The 20,920-nt window shown below is 48.6% G+C and overlaps 1 protein-coding gene across 3 annotated transcripts in view; it reads right to left on the bottom strand.

Annotated features, from left to right (window-relative positions):
* TLL2 (tolloid like 2) overlaps positions 1 to 16,614 on the bottom strand; it is a 183,991-nt gene extending 167,377 nt beyond the window's left edge. For all 3 annotated transcript variants that reach the window (XM_026657770.2, XM_026657772.2, XM_026657771.2), the window contains exon 1: positions 16,444 to 16,614. In XM_026657770.2, coding sequence (XP_026513555.1) covers positions 16,444 to 16,585 — 142 coding nt within the window. In that variant the 5' untranslated portion in view covers positions 16,586 to 16,614. The remainder of the gene's footprint in view (positions 1 to 16,443) is intronic.
* Between the last annotated feature and the right edge of the window lie 4,306 nt (positions 16,615 to 20,920).

Raw genomic sequence — 20,920 nt, 5'->3', positions numbered from 1 at the left:
TGTAATACACACAGCACCTGTCAGTGCAAACAACAAGAGAATCCATAGCAGAAGAGGGGAAATTCATTCCCTGACTGGGAAATTACTGAACATGCAGAGCCCTGGATTGGAGTTTAGAGCTGGAAAATGTCCCTGGTTTACCTCTATTAGCAATAATCTACTGCGTGCTCCTGGAATCGTCGGAGCTTATTCTTACCAGCCACGTTCCTAGTGCAAGCACTGACACCGATGGAAAGGATCCTTTCTGGCAAAGCTGTTTCAGTGGAAGCATCGGGAACGACTACAGAAAAAACGAACGTTCAAAACGTTTGCCTTACAAGACATTCCTGGGGGAGGGAGGGGGGGGGGGGGGACACCCAGAAACAGTGAGACAGAAATCACACACCAACCCATTGAGTTCATTTAAAGCCTCCAGCAGGGGGATTTAGCAAAGGCTTGAAGCAGTTTTCTGTGACGCTTTGTCACAGGAGTGTAGGTACAAACAAACAGGAGCTCAGACAACGGGAGTCAACACACATTTTATTAGTAAAAAGTTAATCGGCTTAAAGTGTGCGACTAAATAAGCAAAGCTTACATTAAAGTGGCCCACCAAGAAAGGACTCCATGGAAAGAAAGTTCTAGGAAATACAATATAGTCTCTATGTTCCTTTGTAATCCAGCACTATAAATATTCATGATTCTGGGTTAATGGGGTACCCAGCTCTCTGCCACTACAATAGTTTTTTGTTTATTCTCAGTACCATGAACTTTGGAACCATGAACCTAAATTTCAGGCCTTTGCATTCGTGCATGTTAGCAAACCCAGGGAGGGGGCTGGAGCGGAGACAAAGCAAGGAACACGTCATGGAACAGTAACAAAGGTCTGCTTGCAGGTTTTTAAAAACAGTAATAAGGGCCTTGGGGTGCACAGAGCTTCCTGCATGTCTGCATCACAACTGCCCAGAGCAGCCTGGGAGAGCGCACTGGTTCCACAACTACCCTCCCCTCTCCTGCACCGCCTCAGAAACCAGGTAGATTCCAGCCTCTCTCTCATTCACTGGTCAGGAAGCAGAAGAGGCTTTAAGTGAGAAGTAGCCACAGGCATTCACGATAGAGCAGAGAATGGGGCATCCCCCTCACAAGCCTGTGCAAAGGGAAGGTCAGAAACAGCTAAGCGTAACCCCTCGGCCTACCACCCCGTCTGCACCACTTGTGCATTGATTAGGCATGGTCTAGTGGTCTGAGCACAGGTCTAGTAGCAGGATCTCCCCCGAGTTCTAACTCTAGTGCTCACCGCCGTCCTTGCAGAAGTCACATATGTTAAGAGGTGCTGAAACCCTGCAGCCAGCCCTGGCTTCAACTGGGTCTTAGGACACACTTCCTCAGCACTGCCCAGTGCCCCCAGGGGATCAAGAGTCTTGCCATGTTTGACATTTTTCTGAAGCCCCCAGCTCCCAGAGTCAGGTGATTACGTGAGAATTTCAGCTTTTGTTTTCTTTAGCAGTAGTTTGCTGTCCTCACAGCTGGGGGAAGAAAAAGCTGAAAAACATGAATCCTAGAGGTTCGGAAATGCAAATAAAAAGAAATCAACACTTTTTAAAAAAAAATCTTGTGATTTGAGATACTGTTTCCATGGGCCTGGTTCATCACTTTCGAATCCTCAGGGCTTGGATCACAAGCACTGAATAAATAAGGCCCAGACCATACAACGAGAGTGATACACATAAGTCAGGCCGTGCAGGATAGCATTTCCTCACCTAGACCCACCATGATAACATGAGTCAAGGTCAATAAAGCACTTAGAAGGCAACAAGCACTGATATTTTCCTGGAACAGCTTGTGCTCTGTGCAAAAGAACAGCCTCTTTCCTCATTCAAATCACCCTTCAAAACTCCCTTCTCGCACCCGGCTATCAGCTCCAGCCCTCCATTATAACAACTTATTCCTTCAGCTTTCTGATTCCTGCCTGCACTCCTGAACTGCCCATCACCATTGCATCTGGGTGCTCAGACAGCCATCTGGCTGGGACAGGAGAGCACAGCTCCCCATTCTGCCCTTCTGGACGGCTCAATCTCCAGGCAAAGCGTGTCCCTACATGTCCCTTAGGAAGAAGGGAAGCTCACAACAGCCCCTAGCAGTGATCCGATGCCAGCTTAGCCACACTGCTGACAGAAGCTCTTTCTAAAAGAACACCCATGGAGTGAGAAAGCTCTGCCCCTGCCCCCCCCCCCCCAATAAATGACCTCAGCTAGAACATCAGGGCTGAATGAAGCTGCCGTTTCTGGAGTGCGGACTGGGACGTCTCCCTGAGTTGCCCTCCAGGACACACACATCACAGTGGCATCAACAGCAGCTCTGTAATTGCCGCTGTGCTGAAACATGCACTTCCAGCAGGACCGAAACCCCTTGTACACACACTAATGGCTGAATTTGCTTTCCAAATCCACTGCAATAGCACTGCAGGAGACAGTTACGTCTTCTGTGTGCGGTCAGGTTAATTACTAACTTGGCGCAAAGGAGCAATTTGGCCTGAAAGTCTTTCACAAATGAGTCCCCCTTCTGTAAACCAAATCATAGTCCCCAAGCTCCGAGGACATCTCAGGGACAGGCCACTGTCACCCTTAGTCATCAGAACACATCTATGCAAGGAGAAATCAACAGGACAGCCTAGACCAACCAGCCACTTACATTCTCCTTTGCTGCCTTCTGGCCCCAGTAACCTGCCTGCTCTCCCTCCCTAGCTCCTGCCTACAGCCCTAGAAAGCTGCTAACCCGATAGTGTTCTATGACTACCCCACAGCCATAGAAATGTAGGGCTGGAAGGGACCTTCAGAGATCACCTAGTCCATCCCCTATGCTGAGTCAGTAGCAAGTAAACCTAGACCATGCATGCAGGTGTTTGTCCAACCTTCTTAAAAACCTCCACCGACGGGGATTCCACAGCCTCCCTTGATCGCCTGTTCTAGTGCTGACCTACTCTTAGGAAGGTAGGTTGTGAATTGAAGGCACAATAGCTATTCTGGTTAATTTCCCAGTCTATAGCTATCTACCTGAGGTACACACATTTGACAACCAGTGGACTCTTCAACCTAGCAGGCAAAGGCTGGAAGTTGAAAGAAGACCATCCCCCATTTCATTTTAGTAACAAATGGGGGGGAAAAACCCCAAACTGTGGCATGTGGCTGAGTGAAAGAGGCATGTGAGAGTCTAGGGCGTGGCTGGGGGTTGGACTTGGGGAACTAATATAGGATAGCTCGAGAGAATGCAAGCAGAGTCCCGCTGACCAGGTGGAAAAAAAGTCAGCCACGGAGATGAATGCTTTTTGGAAGAGCTAAGAGTATAAACACTGAAAACGTTCTGCAGCATCAACTGAATTATGTCACGGTACAGAATGGAAAATTGGTGCGCGCTGGTCCCCGTGTTAGAACCTTCAAAGGACAGACAGGACTTAAGGAAATTCTGATGCTTAGTCACCAGGAGCCAGCAATACCCCAGCACATCCTGTAATGTCGTGTTACTTAAATACAGCAACGAAGGGAATATAGTGCACAAGGCAGCAAAAAAAAAAAACCCCAAAATCAATAGTATCTAACTGAGCGTGATGGGAACTCGCTTCCCCCCATTAAAAGAGGTTACTTACTAGACTACTGAATCTTTCCTAAGTCATATTTAGGTGCCCAGAAAAATGGACAGCAAGCAGCAGGTCACAGTGGTGGCGTGGGTGGGAAATGCTAACCGAAGAGTCCATGCTTTCAGATCGGATCAAAGGTTAGACATTACGTGCATTCGATTCTCACAGCTACGCAACACCATGCGTGCCTTGTCTGAATGGTCAACTGCAGGTCGAAGTGTCATGGAACAAAATCTCCTCCTAACACTAACAATACAGCAATAAAAGGCCTACCTTCAGTTACACGGACCCCCCCCCCCCCCACTAGGCACCCAGTGGTGATCTCACCAGAGATTTGCCTCTGCTCTCCTAGACTGGGTAGGGCTGAGGGCAGAAAAATCACAAACATCATCGTGGTAGCATCTAAGAGATGCAGTCACAGACTGCTCAGGACTGGGCACTGTACAGACAGCCCAAAGACAGTCCCTGTCCCTTACTTATGTAAAGATTATTGCAGCGTTGTCAGTAGAACTGATCAGTGATGGTCGGTCACGACCTATAAGAAAATAGTGCTTAGCATTCAATTATGAAACTAAACATTTCTTGTTAAAAACTATTTTCTTCCTGGTGGACCTGGCTATAGATATAAAAATATGACCCACTGTTATTAAAAGAGAGATCTTGACATTTTGCTTTTGTATTGAAATTACACATTGTATTTTTCTTTTTTCAATAAATAAGGAAGTCCTGTTAAAAGCAAAATGTACTCATCTGCACCACAAAAACGACTTCAATATTAAAAGCTAACTGAATTTTTAAAATCCAATGTATTTTTCACCACTGATGTATGTTTGCTTCCTTTGCGGACTTCACTCTGCTTGGACAATGGGATTGTCTTCACTGCACCATTTAGCTTGAGTTCATACATTCGAGTTATTGCCCAGCTCACTTGAGAGCAGCCACACTGCGAAATAACACCGGAGCTACACAGAGCAATTGGATGAGCAGAGACTGGATTAGCAGCTGAGTTGGAAATCAAGTTGTTGCTCCCACACTGCATTACTTAGCTGGAGCGTCAGCAGTAACACCTCCCGGACAGGCCATCTAGCTCAAGTTTAAAGTACCACTTAACTTGAGCTAGAGATTTGCACGTGTGGACAGGAGTTGGGTGGCAAAACTTGAGGTATACCTCAAGCTAACAATGCAGTAAAGACAAGCCCAATGAAACTGGTCAGTTTTACTTGGCTCATAAATAAGCCATGTCAGAGTCTGATTTCCCTGCACTAGCACAATGCTGCGGTTTTGGGGTTACAAGCTCCAAGGTAACATTTAAATAAAAAGCAGCTTTTTAAAAAAAAAACCCTCTAAATTTGGGGGTTGAACTGCTGCCTGTAAGACACAAAAAACAAGGGAAGAATTACAACTGATCGGAAAACAGAATTTCCACCCAGCGGGAAAGGTTGACATGGAAATTTGGAACGAAAAGTTGAAACGTTCAAGTTTTTCACAGAATGGGAATCCCAACATATTTTGATTCAGAACCTTTGAAACATTTTGATAAGGTACAAACATATAAACCTATTAAAATATTACCCTCCGAGTCAAAACGAAACATTGACATCAAAATGAAACATGGCAAAATGATTTGTTTTGACACGTCTGTCAAATTGTTGAAACAGACACGTTCCCGTGAAACATTTCAACCAAACCACATTTTCTGATGGAAACTGTTCCAAAATTTTTCAACCAGCTCTAATTAAGGCCACGTCAACTCTCCTGGGATGATAGGGGCATAGCTAATGGCATAACCATGTAATATAGACACACACTACAGTGATGGGAAGGGTATTTGTGTCACTGTATGAACCACCTCCCCGAGCGACAGCAGCTAGGTCAAGGATGCTTCCAATGACCTTGCTGTGTCTACGCCTGGGCCTAGGTTAGCATAGCTCCGTCGCTAGGGGTGTGGATTTTTCAGATCTCTGAGAAATGTCAACCTATCCAAGCTTAAGAATTTATTTACCCTTAGCACCACCTTTACTTGAGCACTACTGCACCATCGCTTGGTGGGAATGCTTGCATCCGCCCTAATTACATCCCTCAATGAGAATGAGGAGCACTGCTTTACAGTTGCATCTAGCAATCAATACAATAATAGAGCACCGGACTGGTGGATCACAGACTCAAAACTTTAAGGCCAGAAGGGACCTTCATGATCATCTAGTCTGACCTCCTGCACAACGAAGGCCACAGAACCTCACCCACCCACTGCTGTAATAGACCCCTAACCTCTGGCTGAGTTACTGAAGTCCTCAAATCATGATTTAAAGACTTCAAGTTACAGAGACTCTACTATGTACTCCCAATGGTTTTAGTTGCTTATAACATTGCCAAACGTTAACCATTTGGGCTGAAATTTTCTGACTCGGGCTGTTTTCGGTTTGTTTTGTTTTTTTGAACATTTCAGATAAAACACTTCAGCTGTTTCTGAGATTGAGCTTAAAGAAAAAACATGTTTTTAAAAAGTCTTACACACATTTGGCTGAGAAATCAGTGCCCCCATGGTTTGGAGCAAGGGCTTGGAATTTCATGGGGGAAATCACCCTGGTGCCAAGGATGTGCCTTTTGCCATCCCTCTGAAAATTTGCCCAAGTTACAAATCTTCAAAAAATTAGTTTGCATGCATGGCTGGAGCACCCATGGAAAAAAAATAGTGAGTGCTCAGCACGCACCGGGAGGCCCCACCAATCAGCTCCTCCCACTGCCCCCCAGTGAGCCCCACTGATCAGCTCCTCCTCCTCCCTCAAGCACTTCCCGCCCACCATGGATCAGCTGTTCAGCAGCAGGCAGGAGGCACTGGAGGGGAGGGGGCGGAGTGAGGGTGGGAGGCACTGGGGGGGAGTGGGAGGAGCTGATTGGTGTGGCCCGCCAGTGGGTGCTGGGCAGAACAGGGCGGGGCCTTGGGGGAAGGGATGGAGTAGGGGCAGGGGCAGAGCAGGGCTCGAGCACCCCTGGTGAAATGAGAAAGTCGGCGCCTGTGTTTGCACATGCTCAGTAGAGGCTTGTTAGGGTTATTTATCCAAAGATTCTATCTGCCCCGAACGTGCTCCAGGAGCCTGGGGCTGATCAGGACTTCCCCTGCAATTGTTACTCCTAGCTGCTGTGGGATGCTAGTCACCAGAACCAAGAGACAGAAGACTTGCCACTACTCTCACGGCCTCCCCTGCTGGCACCCAGGCAGTGAGAAGGAAGCTGGCTGACTAATGCAGAAGGGACAAGAACTGGATTTATGGGGAGGGGTACTGGAGGGTAGTAGATTGGGACAAGGAGCCTAGAGGGAAGACGACTGGCTGTGTAGGGAGATTGAAAGCTAGCAGGGGCAAAGGGGAGGAGGAAGACTGGGACTGGCATGAAAAATCTGGGGGTGGAGAATGAGAAAAGACAGGACAGGGCAGAAAGATCCAGGCCTGGGGGAGAACTGAGGAAGACGATTCTAAGATGTGTGAATTCTGCAAAAGTAATTCTGAATTCTTCCCAGCACTGCATTAAAAACAAACAAAAAAAAAATCAATTGGCAGCTGAGAAATCTGAGCTGGTGGGTCACTGGTACATCTTATTCCGATGCAGATTTTGACTGGAATAGAGTAAAATAAAACATTCAGCAGTCCTGCTCCTCGCTCTCACATTTCTTCTAGAGTTTTCTCAGCAAACAGTTCATTTCCCACTTTGTTATATATTCTGAATTCAGTAACTTTGACCGGGTGCATTTTTCTGGGGGCCAAAGTTTATGAGGATTCAAAACAACTTCTGGGGCAGAGTCTTAACGTGATGCTGAGCTGCTGCATGTTCAGGAAGCTGCTGCAGACCTCAGTAATAAAAGGCAATTTATATCAGTTAAACAGGAAGAGGCTGTTTTTAGACCACTAAACAACTCTAGGAGTGCCGAGTTTGCCTATAGTAAACATGCCCAAGTAAAAAACAAAAAGTCATCAGGATTTCTAAATCAATAACCAATCAACCTCCCAGTCAGCCGCTCCCTGCCAGGGGATCTTTCAGCCTTGCAAATGCTGGAGTAGACTAAAATGCTGAACAAGGTATCCTCTCTTCTGCCAGGGAAGCTAAACATTTCTGTAACCTTAACTCAGTCGGAGGCTCAGATAGAAAAGATGACAAAAGCCAAAAATCCTGGTCAGTGGGATCAAGCCAATGGCTAATCAGCGTCACGGGGCAGTGAGGGCAGTTTTCAGCCCTAGCCAAAGGCAGCTAGGCTGCAGACTGACCCCTGCAACCCTCAGGATCCAAGGCAGAAAGATTATTTGGTGTCCCCACAGGGAAAGGATATAGGAACCTACTTACCTGCAGGGAAACCCTGTACTAAGCTGTGCAGGAGGACTCCGCATAAGAAATCATACAGCACCCCCAGGAAGAAATCGAACAGACACTCCAGTGGAGAATGGCATAATGAATCACAGCGCCCTCTTCTGGCTAGATACTCATCTGGGTCCCGGCTTCTCGGGTGGCCAGATCTTCTCCAGCTGGGTCGCGGAGAGGAAAGGGGAGATTAGTAAGGGAGCACATTCATTACAGCTGGTACCCTGCTCCAAAGAGCTAAATGAGACACAGCAAATAAAGCCATGGCACGAAGTAAGTCTACAGCTTGGGTAAGTGAGAACATGGGCATTAATGATGGGGGAAAAAAGACACCAGGGCCAGATTATAGGCCTGGGGGAGAGGGAGCATGGACCTGCCATGGAGAGAAAAAGGGAGACAGAGGAGGTCAGAAGGAAAGATTTACACACAGGCAGTGGGACAATTGTCCAAACATCGGCACTGCCAACTCTGGTGCTATTTGCAGTTTTTCTTAAAGCCCCAGCTGCTGGAGGCAAGTGATACCAGGAGAATCTCTGCTTCCATTAAAAAAAAAAAGTTTCCAGACTTCATGGTTAGAGAAAAGGTTGAAACCTGACCTCAGTGCTCTCTAACAGCACAGAAGGCCCAAAGTACAATAGGTAATCCTTTAAAAAAATAATCAATTTTTAAACCACTTGGGGGGGGATATTCTGCAAGGGGGGGCTGACTTGTGAATTTGCAACACTGACATCTCCAATGACCTGTGCTGATCCCACATTTAGACATTCAAGCCCACAGCGAGGTCCTCGATTCATAAACCCAAATGCAGACTTGGATGACACCCACACTGACCACATGGCTCTTTGTCCCCCTCTAGTGATTAGGCCAGGTAGAGACATTTCTGAGTCTGCTACTGCCTGCAAGCTAACAGCCTGGGTCCCTTAGCTCTGGCAATAGAGGGAGATACTTTTAGATCTAGACACACACACACACGGCCAGTCCATGCAGATTAAGCCTGCATTCTAATTTAAGCATTAAGTCTGAGTACTGGGGCTTGCGATGCCTGTAGGAACCCTGTGTATAGTGAGATTAACCCTGGCCCATTCTTAAACACATGGCTAGAAGGTTGGTGTGACCTAATTTAATTTCTTTCCTGGTTCCTGGACCCTTGACACAATTTTATTCTTGTTGCACTTATAGATTTTCTTCTAATGAACTTCCTGTTAAATAGCTCCTATTTCACTTATGACGTAGTCAGGAGCCAATCAAGAGAAAAGCCCTCAGTATGGTTAATTAACTCACCTTTTAAAAAAAAAAAAAAATCATGCTGCAGTTCCTAGGCTCCCAGAACTTACACAGATCATTTCAGCCATCAATGAAATGCAGCCACTTCTGGGGTAGAACATGACAGCTATTTAACAGTGTACAGCAGCACCGCACAGTAGTTTAGGACAGGAAGTGAAGTCTAAAATAGCCAAATAATTATGTTCCACTCATTTCAACCTGCGGACTGATGACTCTGGGCATTACCCTGTGTGGTGCAGAGTACCCTCAGCTCCAGATCAGCCTCTCGGGGGCGCATGGCCCAGTGTGTGTCAGATGCTCACCAGATAAGGATGCCATGGTGGCCATAGGGTGCATCTTACAGAAGCGGGGAGCTCCAGATAGCTTTGAGACATCTGACCTGACCTCATGACACAGGTTAGCATCATCTCTGCTTCGCAGACAGGGCAGAGGTGGAAAATGAGAGGTCAGCCAGTGAGTAAGGAGTAGAAGCCAGGTCTCGGGACTCCCCGTCCTCTGGCCTTCACGAATGGAGCAGCCTTGCTTTGTCCCCGCTCCCCCCAAGACCTTGTCCCCATCTGGGAAGCACACTTTTATCGCAAGGGGAGACCCTAAGACGCATACAGGCTGCAGAGCCTAGCACTGATGCAGATATTGCTGCAAGCGAGGCAGAAAAAGCCACAGTGTTGGGGTGGGAAGCTCTCGAGTTGCTTAATGCAACAGACTAACCCCTTCCCTGCTGTTTCCCCTGGCAGGTTGCAGGAGGGCCTGGTTGGCTGTCTCCCCACAGTGGTCTGGGAATGAACTGACTATTCATTGACCTGCAGCTAAGAGATGGTCATGGTGAATGAGGACAGGTGGATAAAGGCTGCTGGAGACAGTGTGTACACATACAGTAGTGATCTCGCTGTTTGCAGTTGGAGATTCAATGCAGCGGAGCTGGAGTCGTGGAAAGGGTTTTAAGGCAGTTTTCTCTGTAAGCTCTATTGGACACTCCCCATCTAATGTCTATGGTTTAAAAAATATTCCTAAACTACCTACTTCTTGTTTGAAATTTAGCATTTGGGATCTCGTGGCATGGAGAACTTTTGTGGGCAGGCTTAAAATGAATTGAGCAAAGGTCTCTAGAGATATGTGCATGAGGTTTTTCACTTTTTGGAGAGTCTTCTAACTTCTCTGGGAACAGCATGTCAAAACCAGCTCAGTCTAAGAGCACCTACCCATAACATGGTTGATGCATTTGTCCTATAGAAGACTTAGTACACTGGACTGTATCTGGACTTCAGAATTTGGTGCGTGTGTTTGGGGTGGGAGAGGAATGAGGTACAGGTGGATTTAGGGCATAAGACTTACTAAAAGAGGCTGGGTGGTTAATTTTGAAGTTATTTGCCATGAATCCTTAAACCTTTTGCAAGCTCATTGAGGTCTCTGTGGAGGTTATAAACTTCTTGAGATCTGGTTGAGTGTATAAACCTCATAGGCGTGCAGCTACTGTAACCCCAGTAACGTTGGTTGATTGCTAATTCCACAGGGTTCTTACTGTGTCAAATCCTTCAGTCAAATCGACCTGCGTGAAGGAATTTAGAACCCACGCAATGTTTCTGCAAATCTTCTAATTTCCACAAATTAAACAAGGTGCTTCCCAATCCCACAGGTCGAAAGCCCACTGTTAAGACTGCAGTGAGTGGAGCAGGCTGGGTGGAGCTGTGACCCAGGCTAGCTTCTGACCGTGTTGTATGTTCCTTGCCAGGGCGCCAGACTTCCTGTGCTATGTTTGCTGCACTTAGGCCCTGGGCTGTGACTTCAAGTTACCCAGACATCCCACCCCTTTATTTCATTTCATTACCGCTTCCAGGGTGTTAGCAAGTCGCTGTGGAATGGGCGCTGTTCTGCACATGACTGTCAGAGGGCTGTAGCTTGGTCCAATCAAAACCCATTTCCTTTGGAACAAACAGCACAGCTCCTCCAGGGAGACAGAGCCAGGCGACGGAATCAAACAAAGAGAAACTCAGGCAAAACATTGGGAAGTTTCCCTCAGGGTGAAATCAATTAAGATGTGGCACCATCTCTATGGGGAAGGGGTTTAACCCCATTACTTGGGGCATTTAAAAGGGGACAGAACAAAGCACTGAAGAAGAGACTGGAGGGAACAATCCTGCTTGAGCCCCACTCAGCTCATGACTCCATGGGCATCCCTGGGTACCCACTATTCCATGCCAGACAACAAGCAGGCTACCTTTTCCCCCCCCTTCCAGAGACTGTTTCTAGGCTGCCTGACTGCAGGAACAACCTTGAGAATGTGAGCCGAGAGGAGCCGTTGCAGTGATGCCTGCCTGAGTCTCCAGGGAGCCTGAAACAAACAGAGGTGTGAACTGTTCCACTCACCTCCGTTCAGGCCCTGTGGCCTCGGAAGCAGACATTTCCCCAAAATGCGACAGAACGCAGCCTTTTGCTGCAGCACTGGCTATTGTCTTGTCTCCTTGCCCTGCTGGGACTTGCCCGCCGCGGCCTTGCACTCTCCATCTTTCCCCCGACAAGGGGGGGTGGGGGTTCGGTGGGTCCCAGCACTATCTCCCTGCTCTGCTCCAGGCAGCTGCGAGTGAGAGCTGGAGTCTAGCTTGCCCCTGGCAGGAGCCAGAAGCACAGGCTGGCGAGCAGGGCTGCCTGGAGGAGTGCAGCTGAGGCCTGGGGAGGGATGAGTACTGAAGCAAGCAACAAGCTCTGGACTGCCCTGGCACACAGTGGGGGAGGGGGGAGCAGGGGAGGGTTTGGAACTGGGCCCTTTCAACAATGCGGGAGCCAAGCCCAACAGTTACATCAGTGAGTATTTTCTACTATGAGCCAGGGAACCCTGTGATTGGAGGTGGAGGGCGGGAGGGAGGAAGAAGGCAAGCTAACATTTACACAGAGTTTAGTCTCATTGCTCCATGGAGAACAGGGCCCCGCAGACATGTATGTGCCAGCTCCAAGATTCCAGAAGGGTCACAATTTCCTGTACTACAGATTCATCCACTCATGCACTGCGCTGCTCCAGCACAGCTCTCCTCCTCCCTTGTTGGATCCTAGCCTACACCACCACCACCTACTCCATCTATCCCGTTAGCCCCACCTGTGCAACTGCTATCCCAACTCTCTCTCCTCCACTCCATGCCACAAACCTGCCCTCCCCAAGTTTCCAGTCACATCTTCCTGGCACAGCAGCATTCCCATTCTACAGACCAGGGAGATGAGGGGCAGAGAGGCTTAGGGACCCGCTCAAGGTCACTCAGCATCAGAACCCAGGAGTCCTGGCACCCAAGTCCATGCTGTAACGACATGACACACCGCCACGTCGCTATTACTAACAGAGTGAAAGCAAGCGCTACAATTCCATCCAACGACAGAGTCCCAAAGAAAGGAAATTAATTACTACTTGCAGGGCAATAATTAGCTCATATTTATGCCCCTAGCCTGTCCCCTTTCAGCCTTGGTCAGCACATGCGTACAGCATGTCCCCTACCCTACATTGGACACACATGGATAAGAGCTCAGAGTACGCACAGGCAACTGGACTTCTGAAGACCCTGTTTGATCACATAACATTGGGCAGGCGCAATTTCCTCTCATTCCACATGGGAGCGAGGCACTGGGACAAAGGTACAGCACTCCTCATTCAGCCAGCAGTCTGTTAACACTTACACCTGCCTCCAGTTCCAGGGCAGGGAATGAGACACACCTGCTACAGCTGGAGGGGAATGAGACAAACCTGGTACGCCTGTGGGGCAAAGTGCATCTGCCACCAGCCAGGGAGATAAGCTGTTACCCAGGGGCAGGCAGCAAAAATGGTGTGAGAAACATCGCTGTACCTGCCATCAGTTAAAGGAGTGGGAGGAAGTGGGACATGAGATAGATCTGTATGGGCAGAGGGGCACAATGTATCTGCCACGTGGCCCTGAGTGACAAGGATGCAGATGCAAAGGTAACACACTGGGGCTAGATGAGTCAATGCTTCTTCCCACCTGCAGTCTCTCTGTTGGTAGGACCAGTCTCCCAGGCCCCCTGCTGGAAGGAAAGATACATACTTACCACATCAGGTACTGTGCCATTAGAAGAATATCGATCCTGTAAACACCTGAGTCTCCGTCACACATGTAGTTTTTTCTTCTTTACGGACATAAGTTAAAATCAAAATAGGACACACAATCCAAAATAACTGTGCACACAGACGTGTGCCAGAATAACTAGAGGTGAATTACAGCCAATTTCGTTATTTTGATTCCAGTTTGTGAGCAGACAAGTCCTTATGGTTTAAGGCCAAGCATTTCAGAAGTGGGTGCCTATTCTGTTTGCAAAGTATCCACAATTGCTCCCAAAACTGTTTAAATGGATAACCTCACTCTGATCTGTGCCCAGGCTTCAGCAGTTTAACCGAGTCAGTTAGGACAAACACCATTGGTTTAAGGCAGATCTCGAGGTTATACATTTCCCATCCATAACTGCACAGAGATCTAGCAGAGAACATTTGCTGCATTCTCTTTAAAAACCTTAGTGACCCCGTGTAGATCTTGATGAGAATTGTTAAGCACAGCCAGTTCTGTAAATTACACTGACAATTCTAACCAACCAAGATGACTGTTCAAGACAGCCAGTGGAGTCTCTTTCTTGTTAAGACATTGCTCTGTTTTCCTGTGCGATAGATAAGTGCTGAAATATTAACTGTAATAGTCCAAAATGCAAGTGCTTATAGTAGCAATAACAGTGGTTATATCCTGGCATTTCAGGCAGCCAGATGCTTTGATCCCTGAAACATTAAGTTTTGGGAAGGAATTCCCACCCTTTCCCTAATAGCTTCTCTCCTACACTCAGAGCTGCCCTCCCCCCCATTTATTTGTCTACAGAGAAGCATACGTGGAATTCAGCTGGGTATAAACCCACAGCCCTGACTGGTTTAATTAAATAGCATTTCTACTATAGCACTCTTATCTACAGGTGGGTAAGCCCGATTCAACACCAACAGTCTCGAGCCTGGGCATATATATTTAGGCACCACCTGAAAGTGGCCCGATTTTCTGAAATGCTGAGCACCTGCACCTCCTGTTGAAGGTGAGGTGACTCCCATGGTTTGAAACCTCTGTTTCCAGAGAGGACCCACAATTGTTAACCTTTACAAAATATTTTGCACTCTCTCTCTAATCACTTTACAGATAGTTACGCGTCTGGTAGATAAGTACTGCCGCCAATTTATAGATGGAGAAATGGACACATGGACAAGTCTTGACAATACTCCTCAGTAAAACTAAAAAGAACCACACTGGAGCCTGCACCAGCAGTAGCACAGCCCTGGACAGAGGCAGCATGTGCAGGGAAGGAAGCAGTGAAACTAACAAGAATTACATTGGTTTCACTCTGCTGCTGCTGCTGGGGGAAGCTCTGAGCAGAGAGACATCACACACGGGGAAAGGATCGCCCACAAACCATGGCTACTGGAGAGGTGTGACAAGACCTACCCACCCGCCGTTCACACAGAAGCCTGGAGTCAGTGGGGCAGATAGTGAACTGCCCCATCCCAAAGACTAGTGCATGGAGTGTGGGGTGGAGGGGGGAAGAGAAGAGAAAACCTCTTCCCTGTTCCACCAGCCAAGAGAAGGCACTCGCTTCAAATGCCTCAGACACCTGCTAGTCGAAAGCTGATAGGAAAGATAGTAAAAAGCAACAGAGGGTCCTGTGGCACCTTTAAGACTAACAGAAGTATTGGGAGCATAAGCTTTCGTGGGTAAGAGATGTACTTGCATCTGAAGAAGTGAGGTTCTTACCCACGAAAGCTTATGCTCCCAATACTTCTGTTAGTCTTAAAGGTGCCACAGGACCCTCTGTTGCTTTTTACAGATTCAGACTAACACGGCTACCCCTCTGATAGGAAAGATAGTGCTTCCAAACAAGGTTGAGGGTTGGCATCCTGACGGGAATCCCGGCTCACAAAACACAGAAGCATATTAAAAAGCAGAGACACGACGACTTCCATACCCCAATTCTGAAGTTTACAAGGGGCAGCCGGGCCAACGTGCACTGAAATGATTTTGGCGTCGCCTTAACATTGCTACTTGTCTCTGCGGGAGGTGTGAAATCGGGTCAGGAGAGTATATTTATACACACGTTCTGTTGTTAGAAACAGACAGAAGTAAGCTCAGAAAACATTTCTTCATTACCATTGGATTCCAGAATGGAATTTCAGACCCAAGAAAGACCATAATTAATTTAAATTCCATCGCTAAGGCACTTCAGTCAGATCAAATCTCTAACTGCCTGGCGTAGCGAACAGAAGAGAATACCACACTTGGCAAATATATATATATATATATCTTTTAAAAGGAATCGGCCCCAACCCATCAACCTGAATTTCCTATTTTGATCACAATTACAAACGAGGCAGGCGAGCTAGTCATAAAACCCAGTAGCAGAGTTCTTGCAATCGGTGTATGTAACACATGCACATAAGAGCTGTACAACTCCCCGGCAGCGTCCAGATGCTTCAGTGCTTCCAGAATACTTGTAGCTGCAAACCCAAGTGAGCAGCCTACAGAACGCCAAGCCCTAGATGTTCAAAATGCCCCTAGGTCCTCTGTCCCCGTCCATCACTTGCTGTCTTACTGGACTCACCCCTGTCTCCTTTAATTAACAGGGGAATGAAGGAGTGTGCAGCCCAGGATGAGGGGAGGCGAACATGGGCTCTCCTGGATTTAGGACCTGCAATAAGCTTCATTCCTGGCTGGTTGCTTCTATTCCCCCCTCCCCCCGACACTCAGCTACAAGATAAACGAGGAACTTTTCATCCAAATTGGGGTAATCTCAGAGCCGGGAGATGCTGCTTCAATCCGGAAGCAAGATCCCCGCTTTATTCCCTACCAGCCCTGCCTGGGGCGGTCCCAGTCCCTGCTGTCACCTTCCCCAGCTCAGCCTGGAGCGATGCACTGCCCAGAGCCTCGACAGACTTCTCAGCCCCCCGTTACACTAACGCGTTCTGCTCGGGGAGCGCAGCCGGAGTTTGGCTCCTTCGCAGCCTCCAGCGCTGTGCAGCTGTTCGCCGCACCTGGAACGGGACGAGCCCCCGGGGCAGCTGCTAGCTCCAGCCCGGGCCAGGACACGGGCGCAGGAAGTTCTTGCAGCAGCAGGGGGGAGGCGGATCTGCCCAGCCAGGCGCTGGCAAACTTGACCCGGGAGTCCCCCCCGACACACACACCTACCGGCTTTGCAGGGGTCGCGGTACCCCGGCTGCTGCTCCAGGCTCTCCTCCTCCGCCAGCCCCCAGGAGCCGGGCGCGCCGCGGGCAGCCGGCACCCGCAGAAGTAGCAGCAGCAGGGTCCCGAGAGGGGCAGCCCAGCCCATAGCGGCTGCAGAGCGAAGCCCGGGGCGGGCTAGGGGCGGCTGCAGCGGCCGCCGGGCACTGCACAGAGCTCCCCGCGCCGGCTGCCTCTGCCGGGGGCGATGCAGCTGCGCTTGCAGCTGGGGCAGGGCAGGAGCGGTGCCGGGCTCCCGCCCCCGCCGCGGTCTGGCTGGGCTCGGCCCCCGTCACTCAGGGCACGAGGAAGCCAATCCGCAAGCACCCGCGCCCCGGCTCCTCCTTCCAGGGGAAGCCCTGCGAGCCGCGGGGGCGGCGGGGCAGAGTCGGGAGGGAGAGGGGCGCTGCGGGCTGGAGGTTCCTTCGCCTCCTCGGAGCTGCTGCTGCGAAGCAGGAAAGAGGCAAAGAACCGGGCCCAGGAGCGCACCTGGGCTCAGCCAGCCAAGCCCAGCCCGCAGCCTCACCTACGCATCTGCCCCCGGGGCTGGCCTGGGAGCCCAGACCTGCCCGCAGCGCTATGGGAGATCCCAGGCTTCCCCATCGCCCGGAGCAGACCTCGCCTGCAGCACTGCAGCCGGTACCCTATTCTCCCAGCCCTACCTACCAAATACCCTGAGAGAAGCTGCTTCCATGCAGAAATACCTCCCACCTCTGACTACACACTTCTAGCTGTCACCTACTACCTCACACTGGAACTCATACAGGGTAACAAACAGCTACAACCCATACTGGTTGGGGATCCCCCCCCCCGAAACATTTTTCTTGAACCCCCTCTTCTGACCTTCAAACAACCACCCAAGTCTTTCCAAGCTCATTTCCAGAAGCAAGCTTCCTGCCAATCAGGACACACCCCCCCCCCCCCACACACACACACACCCCACAACACCCTCCCAAGATCCTTGGGTTCACATTCTTATCACAACATGTGATGTACTTAAACCAGTGCGCTAAATGCCCCAACAGCAGCTAAGGTGGGTGAAACCAGACAATCACTACACTCCAGTGAACTCACACAGGAAAACGATAAGACAAACACCACATCACCTGTGGGTGAGCCCTTCTCACAAAGAAGCGATCACTGCATATCTGACCTCTCAGTCCTCATCCTCAATGGGAACCTGCACAACACTTTCCAAAGACAAACTTGGGAGCTTCAATTCATAACCTTGCTAGATACTAAAAACCAGGGACTGAACAGACACTAGATTTATGGCTTATTACAACAATCCGTAACTCACTAACAACCTCTGTCTCCAACTCACTATGACTGGAGCAGTCTTAATGGTCCACTTCACCTCCAATGGTCCATTGAATGACCATTCATACTACTTCTAAGGAATCATTGCCACCTCATGTTTAGCTGTGACACTCGGAGTACCTTCCCTAGACCTGAAGAAGAGCTGTGTGTGAGCACAAAAGCTTCTCTCTCACCAATAGAAGTTGGTCCAATAAAATATATTACCTCACCCTCCTTGTCTCCAACCACTTACAGAGAGCGAAACTGAGGTTAAGTGTCATGTCATAGGTCACACAGGAAGCAAAGGACAACACTCCAGTCTTCCCAATGCCTACTTCTCTGCACCAGCCACTGGAGTCTCACCCAGCAGCCCATCACTTGCTCCAGCCTAGGACTCACAGGGTTCGCCCGGAACAGGTTCAGTAGTTACCCCAATGCCCCTTTAAAACTATTCAAACCAGCCTCAGGAAGACAACTGAGAAAAAGTAGCCAGCACTCAGATAGTCCTTATGGAAGTGGGGTTGTGATCCAGAGCAGCGAGCCAGCCTATGAGCCTCCTAGCCCTGAGGACCAGCAAGAACTCCCACAGGATCTTCGCCAGCCTCTGGTCAGCCAAGCAGCCATCCTAGGTAGACTACCCTGACCATCCTGCATTTCTCTAGGAAATTAACCTCAGAAGTCAAGCTCTGCTCCAGATGGACCAACACAGGAGACTGACTAGTCACCTCTGCTGCCAGCCACATGCAGTAAGAGCTCCTCCCTTCCTAGTCTATCTAGGCGCTCCTCTGGCATCAGTATTAGCACTATATCCCTTTGCCCACACCTGTACAATCCCATCCAGCAGGACTTGCCTCTTGCAGCAAAATCCCATCCTTTGTGCCTGGTACCTCTAACTGTAGAAGAGGCGGCACTGATTTTCTGCAGCAACCTGGAAGCAGTTTAAATGAACAGCAGAGTCAGGTTTTGAGAGCTACAGATAGGCACTAGCTGTAGAGCATTTTTATAAATATCTAGTATATACTCGTTACCTTCTGACAGGAGTGGAAATACATGGTTTGATACAAGTGTTAGTAACGTGCAGGGATCCAGTTAAGCATTATTTTACATTACAATTCTAAAACCTATAGCTTTCCTTCCTTTGGGAAGAGAACTGGACTTGTAAAACCATTAGCAAAAGAATGAAACATCAAAAAAGTCCATCCCCTCCATCAACTCAAACAAGATTACTGCAGTTTGGCCATTTTAAACTACAACAGGTAGGCTATTTTACAGAAACTTGTGTCCTGAAATAGTTTAAATAGAGCAGAGCCTGGAAAAACAGGAAGGCTACTCATTATACTGGCTGTAAGTGGGACACGAGCAAAAAGCGATATGCACCATACTGCTGGATCTAATATCAGTTGTGAAGGGCTACAGCGAACAGAGTTTGTGCATTGGGTCTTGTCTACACTAGACATGCAGGCCCCTAGCGTAGATGCAGCGTGCACAGACATGAGTTTTTCAGACAGCGTAGTAACACCACCTTCCTGAGCGACATTAACTATGTCGACAGAAGCACTGTCAGCACAGCTGCATCTTCACCGGGGTTTTGCCAACATAGCTATGTGAACTAGTGTTTTTTCACCAGCGATGGCTGCCGTAGCGATACCAACAAAACTTTGTAGCGTATACCTGGCCTTAGAGACCATAAAGCATTTTTAAAAGTAATAGTGCCTGCAACAATGCACCGTGCAGCACGGAGTTTGTTTCCTGGCTTGTGACGGCCATATTCCATACCGAAGTTGCTGCCCCTCTGTTTATTTTAAGTCCTTGCTGGAGGGATGCACTGTAAGAACAGCCACCTTTCCACACGTGAGGTGTCTGGTGGCTGTCTCACAGGGATCCATTCTCTCCATGGTCTTATTCAATATCTGCATGCAGCCTAGGTGATATGGTCAGTCAGCATGGTCTAAAGTGGCAGCAATCACCATATATAAAGATGCTAGCACCACCAACCTGGCCCAGTGCTTGAAGATCAGCTCATGGAAAACAGGAGCTGGCTGATGCTGACCTGGAGAGAGACAGGTTACGCTGGTGGGTACAGGACAGCAGGTACAGGATACAAAAGCATTTTAAAGAATGTGCAGCCATGATGCAAGTTTTTTTTGGTTGAAGACAAACATCCATCATCTGTCAATCCATTCCATAGCTTCAGAGTGCTCCTGAATTCTTCACTAAGCTCTGAAATAGCAGCTTCCAGGAGTGGCGCACTCTACTATCTTGGAGCCAGCTAGATGACTTCATCCCATCCTGGCCAGCGAACAGCAACCTTGCATCAGTTATACACTCCTTCACTACCTCTCCTCTGGACTATAGCAATGTGATACACCTGGGTATGAAAAAAAGAGCCCTTAAGAAACTCTGACTGGTACAGAACACTGTAGCACAGCTCAACAACATGAGCTACTGCACATCACACCTGCCCTTTGCTCCCTACACTGGCTTCCCATAGAATATCACATCAAGTTCAAAGTCTCAGTCCTTATCCTGAAGCACGTCAAGGGCTGAGCCCAGGGTAGCTAGAAGATGAACTAAAGCTCCAGGATGAAGTCTATGGCCTTGTCTACACCATGTGGCTAAATCAACGCCACTGTGATCAATGCCCTAAGCTCTACGCCTCTCGCGGAGGTGGAGTTAAGTCGATGTAGTGGGCGACTTACACCGACGGGAGCACTACTGTAGTGCAAGCACTTACATAGTTAGGTTGCCTTGCATTGATTTAACTCTGTAGTGTAGATCATGTAGTCATGAAGCTAAATTACTGCTATTGACTTTAGCTGGGATTTACCATGAGCTGCCCTCCTACCCCTCTGCACACAGTACCATCTCCTAGATAAAAGACAGGTTAGAGCACATAAAGCACAAGCACACTCCCTGCCCATACTGGCTTCACATCTGACTCTTGACCTGGTTCTGATCTTTAACAGCTTCAATGGTTTAGGGCCTAGACGTAGTTAGCTTTGATATTGCCTCTCTTCACAATTTAACAAACAGCTGCACTCAACAAGGACTCTGCAATCAAGCATCTTCATTGTGAAACTCAGGGACTAGGAAGGTCCAGTGGAAGGCCCTGGACTGTGGAATTCCTTACCAAACCACAAAAGAA

The sequence above is a fragment of the Terrapene carolina genome, unplaced genomic scaffold (genome assembly GCF_002925995.2).
Source record: "Terrapene carolina triunguis isolate 2854851 unplaced genomic scaffold, T_m_triunguis-2.0 Scaffold310, whole genome shotgun sequence".
Classification (NCBI taxonomy): Eukaryota; Metazoa; Chordata; order Testudines; family Emydidae; genus Terrapene; species Terrapene triunguis.
This window is presented reverse-complemented; position numbering and strand designations above follow the sequence as displayed.